Source organism: Otolemur garnettii, unplaced genomic scaffold (assembly GCF_000181295.1).
Source record: "Otolemur garnettii isolate 467f Iridium unplaced genomic scaffold, OtoGar3 scaffold00211, whole genome shotgun sequence".
Classification (NCBI taxonomy): domain Eukaryota; kingdom Metazoa; phylum Chordata; class Mammalia; order Primates; family Galagidae; genus Otolemur; species Otolemur garnettii.
The window spans coordinates 1,788,613-1,794,400 of NW_003852606.1; the positions used below are offsets into that span (position 1 = coordinate 1,788,613).

General features: G+C 50.3%; 1 protein-coding gene across 2 annotated transcripts in view; it reads left to right on the forward strand.

Moving 5' to 3' along the window:
* Positions 1 to 98: 98 nt before the first annotated feature.
* HSD17B14 (hydroxysteroid 17-beta dehydrogenase 14) overlaps positions 99 to 5,788 on the forward strand; it is a 23,465-nt gene continuing 17,775 nt past the window's right edge. For both annotated transcript variants that reach the window (XM_003801554.3, XM_012812556.2), the window contains exons 1-5: positions 99 to 507; positions 930 to 968; positions 1,088 to 1,170; positions 1,854 to 1,920; positions 4,898 to 4,989. In XM_003801554.3, the coding sequence (XP_003801602.1) occupies positions 420 to 507; positions 930 to 968; positions 1,088 to 1,170; positions 1,854 to 1,920; positions 4,898 to 4,989 (369 nt within the window). In that variant the 5' untranslated portion in view covers positions 99 to 419. The remainder of the gene's footprint in view (positions 508 to 929; positions 969 to 1,087; positions 1,171 to 1,853; positions 1,921 to 4,897; positions 4,990 to 5,788) is intronic.

The following is a 5,788-nucleotide window of genomic DNA, read 5'->3' on the forward strand; positions in this document are numbered from 1 at the left end:
GTCATTGTTGTTTGGCGGGTCCAGGCTGGGGATTCGAACCCGCCACCTTAGATGTACGTGGCTGGCGTCTTAGCCGGTTGAGCTATAGGCGCCGAGCCCAATTTGTATGTCTTGAAGAGGAGGTGGCTTGAGGCCAGGATTCTGGGTCTGAGGGCAAAGGGGTTGGACCTGGACAGTTGGGTCTAAGGGAGGACGGGTTGGGGGCCTGACCCCTGTGTCTGAGAGAGGAGGGGGTGGGGGCCTGGATCCCTGGATCTGAGGGAGAAAGAGCTCTGGGCAAACTTCAGGTCCCTGGCTTTTCTGGCAACGCCCCCCAGGGCCGGGCTTCCAGGATCCAGCCCTTATTTATGGTTTGATCCTACGGCCTCACCTGACTTTGGAGGTGGAAAGGGGCCCAGAGTGAGTGACAGGGACTCTAAATGGCTACGGGAATGCGCTATTCGGGGAAGGTGGTGATTGTGACCGGGGGTGGACGCGGCATTGGAGCTGGGATTGTGCGTGCCTTCGGTGAGTAGGGGTCTGGCTGCTCAGAATTTTGGAGTTTAAGAGAGGAAGGTTGGGGGTAGGAGCTAATGGGTGCGGACTCAGGTACAGGAGGCTGGATTTTTATCTCTAAAATCCAATTTTTGCAATGCTAAGGTGAGGGAGGGAGGATATGCAGTAATAGCCTAAGGCCTGGCAAGGTCTCCAGGAGGAGTTTACTCCCTTTCTCTAGGTTTCTTACTGAAACTGCAAAACAGGTGGTTTGGCTACCTGGAGTAGCCAAAGAGAATTTGTGTCAAGGCTTCTGCCCTTTGTCCCAGGGGATCCATCATGAGACTTGATGGTCACGAGGGGGAGAAGCCCCACTCCAGGTGGCCACAAGGGGGCAGCAGAGGCCTTCACCGAGGTCTAGGTGGCGTGGTAACCTGTTCTCTCCCTGTTCTCAGTGGACAGCGGCGCCCAAGTGGTAATCTGCGACAAAGATGGTGAGTAAGGGTCCTTCAGTCCTTACTCCAGCTTCGACCTTCAGACTCAGGGGTCCAGGCCCCCAGCCCATCCTCCCCCAGATCCAGCAATCCAGGCCCCAGCTCTTTTTTCCTGGCAGAGTCTGGGGGCCGGGCCCTGGAGCAGGAGCTTCCTGGAACTGTCTTTATCCTCTGTGATGTGACCCAGGAAGAAGATGTGAGGGTGAGAGAATTTTCTGCCTCTACTCCCCATCTCCAGTAATTACCCTTCTCTTCCTCCCTGCCATTCTCCTCTGGGTATTCGCACATACTGTTCCCTTTACCTTCCTTCTTCTCCTGGTTAAGCTATACCTGCCATAAAGGTTTCAGCCCAGTGTCATCCAGCTACACACACACACACACACACACACACACACACACACACACGGCTTTCCTTGATTCTGATGACCAGGTCATGTCTCCTGGGTTTGTTCTCCTTTATCACCTACATGTTCAAGGCTCTTATCACACCTGTCAGGTGGATGGAAATGAATAAATCCCTCAAAGGGTTCCTCCTGTGACATTTTATCTCTCTGTTCCTGGGTTTCTGTCCCTTCTATTTAGTCAATATCTGTTACCTGCCCCATGGGTTTCTGCCCCTGTCTATGGATCCCTGCTCACCCCACTCCCTGGAATTACAACTGCAGTGTGGCACTCACCAGCTCTCTGCTCTCTGGCACCTCTGCCTTCTTGTCTACTCCTCTCCTGTTGTGCCTGATCCTCCTGGGGTGTCCCCCTGCTTCTTCCAGCTCCTGTCCCTTCAGCTCTGAGTGCCTTGCACACTCCCTGCCTTGCTTTTGGGAGCCCTGGCTCCTGCAAGGGTTGGCACTGCACCACTGCTCATTCCCACCTTTCCTTCCTCCTCAGACCCTGATTTCTGAGACCATATGCCACTTTGGCCGACTAGACTGTGTGGTCAACAATGCGGGCTACCGTGAGTTGTGAGGCCTCAGGGCCACTCCCCATTGGTGTCAACCTACCTCCTGGCCCCACCTGTTTCTCCTGTACCCCAATTTCCCTTCTCCACCCCTGAATCCCCTATTCTGCCACATTTCTCTTCCATAGGACAATATACCTATGGAAGCCACCAGGCCTGGGCGTAAATCCTGGCACTGTTTCATCCTTTCTATGTGTCCCAGGCCTGTGTCTTCACCTGTCCATGCCTCCTATGTCTCTCAAATGGGAATGGTGATCACCATCTAGGGGACACGACCTCTGTATGGCAGGCTTAGTATGTGTATTTATGAAGCAAGGCTGATGGCCCTTCTCTTTGCCAATGATGGACTCACTGGGCCTGATTGTAGGACTTGGTATGATGGCTTCTCAGGGAAATTGCCATCAGCTTACTGACCACCTTTTGTGGTCATTAAGAATGCCTTAATATTGGCTTGGTGCTGGGTGGCGCCTATGGCTCAAAGGAGTAGGGCATCGGTCCCATATACTAGAGGTGGCAGGTTCAAACCTGGCCTTGGCCAAAAACTGCAAAAAAAAATCTCTCTCTCTCTCTATATATATAGGCTCGGTGCCTGTGCTCAGTGGCTAGGGTGCCAGCCACATACACCAAAGCTGGCAGTTTCGAATCCAGCCTGGGCCTGCCAAACAACAATCAAAAAATAGCCAGGTTGAGCAGCGCCTGTGGCTCAGTAGGTAGGGTGCCAGCTCCATATACCGGGAGTGGTAGGTTCGAACTTGGCACTGGCCAAACCACAACAAAATAATAGCCTGGCATTGTGGCAGGTGCCTGTAGTCCCAGCTACTCAGAAGGCTGAGGCAGGATAATCACCTAAGCCCAGGAGCTGGAGGTTGCTGTGAGCTGTGATGCCATGCACTCTACCTAGGAAGACATGGTGAGACTCTGTCTCAAAAAACAAAACAAAAGGCTCAGCGCCTATGGCTCAAGTGGCTAAGGCGCCAGCCATGTACACCCAAGGTGGCGAGTTCGAATCCAGCCCGGGCCCGCCAAACAACAATGACAGCTGCAACCAAAAAATAGCCAGGTGTTGTGGCGGGCGCCTGTGGTCCCAGCTACTTGGGAGGTAGAGGCAGAAGACTTGCTTGAGCCCAGGAGTTAGAGGTTGCTGTGAGCTGAGATGCCACGGCACTCTACCCAGGGGGACAGCTTGAGGCTCCTGTCTTAAAACAAAACAAAACAAAACAAAAAAAACCAACAACAAAAAAGAATGCCTTAATAAGGCATATATAAGAATGCAACATAAGAATGCCTCATGTTGGTAAACTGAGGCTCAGAGAGTGAGTTGATTGGACTGAGGTCACACTGCAAGGCCATAGCAGAAAGTAGCCTCTGGTGTTAGCGGAGCTCCCCTGTCTGGGCTGCACTTTCCTCCTTATATTGTTGTCAGGATTTAAAGAAACAGTAGATAGATGCTAGTGTAGCCTTTCTCTCTGCATCCTCTGTCCACTCAACAGATGCGTCTTAGCACCTGCTATAATATGTCCCACATTCCTTTGTAGGGAGTGAGGGCTTAGCAGTGAACAAAATAGAGAAAATATTCCTGGCCTCTACCTTTCTGGAATGGGATTCATGTTCAGAAGTAAGGAAATAGACAAGAAAAGACAAATCCCTTCCATCGTCTTTATTTGTGGACTCCATTTTGCAAATTGGCCTATTTGCTAAAAACGTATGAGTAACCCCAGAACTGGTACTGGTGGTGCTTTCCTGGTTATTCATGGGCATTAGCAGAGTGGCAGAAATTTGAGTCACCAGCAGCACATGTTCCCGGGGCTTCTTGTCCTAGCTCTCAGACAGAGATGCCCTATGGCATGGCTATGGCATGACTGTGGCAGGGAGGTGCATCAAGGTCCAGCTCTTCTGGGGCTACCTGGCCTAGTTTAAATCCCAGCTCCCATTTGTTAGTGGGGAGAGGAGGTACTCAAGAAAGCCAATTAACACTCTGGACCTTGTTGTCTTGTTTGTGAAATAAAGAACAGAGAATCTATTAGTAGAAATTGTTTTCAAGGCCGGGTGCGGTGGCTCATACCTGTAATCCTAGCACTCAGGGAGGCCAAGGTGGCTGGATTGCCTGAGCTCAGGAGCTCAAGACCGCCTGAGCAAGAGCGAGACCCTGTCTCTAAAAGTAGCTAGCCAACTGAAGGCATAGGAAAGGATGGGGCTGCTCTGGACAGAAGATCTGGGCGGCTTCTTTAAAGATGTTGTACAGATCCCTGAAGGAAGTGAGGCAGTAAGTCCCCGATATTCAGGGAGGAATATATTCTGAACTTTATTTTCCTGGTTTTGTTTTCCATCTTTCTGTCCTTCCATCCACTAGTCTGCTAATGCCTTTGGTGCATCCAGTTGTTTCTTGCCACCATCTCCCCCTTTGTTCTTAGTCCCTATCTTTACCTCTCCTTGTCTTCCGAATGTTGATTTTTCTGTTCCTCTACCCCATTCATTCCACGGAGTGTCCCCAAAGATGCCCATGAAATTGCCATATGTAGGGAAATTGTAGCTAAATGTACCTTTATTCACAAACTATTCAATACAAAATTTTATAAAATATTTACAAAATACTCTGTATGTGTTGGCCACCACTTTGTGAAATTTTGTAATGATATTTTGTATTTATTTAATGAACATACTTATGGTACTGTCTGGTACAAATATTGACTTGTGAAATGTATACCTCCAAGGACAAGGTATTGTCCTTATGACCGAAGATGAGGAAAGTGAGGCACAGAAAGGAAAAGTGACTTGCCCAATGTCACAAAGCCAGGAAGTGGCAGGGCTGAGCATCAGAGCTGGGCTTTCTCATTAAACACCATGCAACCTCCCACCCCTACCCACCCCCACTCTTGCCAGCCAGTACCACTAGCCCCCTCCCCATCACTATTTCCCCTCCCTGTTCTGTCCTGGCCACTCCCTCATTCCTCCTCTCTCCTCATCCCCACATCAGACCCACCTCCGCAGTGGCCTGAGGAGACCTCGACCCAGGACTTCCGACAGCTGCTGGAGCTGAACCTGCTGGGGACATATACCTTGACTAAGGTGAGGGCTGGGCACTTAGCTGCCAGGCTCAAGCAGGTCCCCAACAATTGGATTTGGTTTGTTTGTTTGTTTTGTTTAGGTTTTTGGTTTGGGGAAGGAGGTTGGAGACAGAGTCTCAGGTGGCGCCTGTGGCTCAGTGGGTAAGGTGCTGGCCCCATATACCGAGGGTGGCAGATTCAAACCTGGCCTTGGCCAAACTGCAACAAAAAAATAGCCGGGCGCTGTGGTGGGCACCTGTAGTCCCACCTACTTGGGAGGCTGAGGCAAGAGAATCGCCTAAGCCCAAGAGCTGGAGGTTGCTGTGAGCTGTGATGCCACAGCACTCTACTGAGGGCGACAAAGTGAGACTCTGTCTCTCTTAAAAAAAAGAGAGAGAGAGACAGAGTCTCATTTAGTCTCCCTGGGTAGAGTGCTATGGTGTCATGGCTCATAGCAACCTTAAACTTTTGGGCTCAGGCAATCTTCTGGTCTCAGCCTTCTGAGTAGCTGGGACTACTGGCATGGCTATAACACCCAGCTGGGTTTTCTATTTTCTATTTTTAGTGGAGACAGGGTCTTGCTCTTGGTCAGACTGTTCTTCAAACATATGAGATCAGGAAATTGACCCACCTCCCAGAGTAACTATGTCCTAATTGTCATCTCAGTTCAAATGTCACCTCCTCAGTGATCAAAAGGGAAGAAACAAGAAAAAAAGTCCTTTTGGTGGTGGCTCAGTGAGTAGGGTGCCGGCCCCATCTACCAAGGGTAGAGGGTTTGAACCATATCCTGGTGAAACTACAACAAAAAAATAGCCGGATGT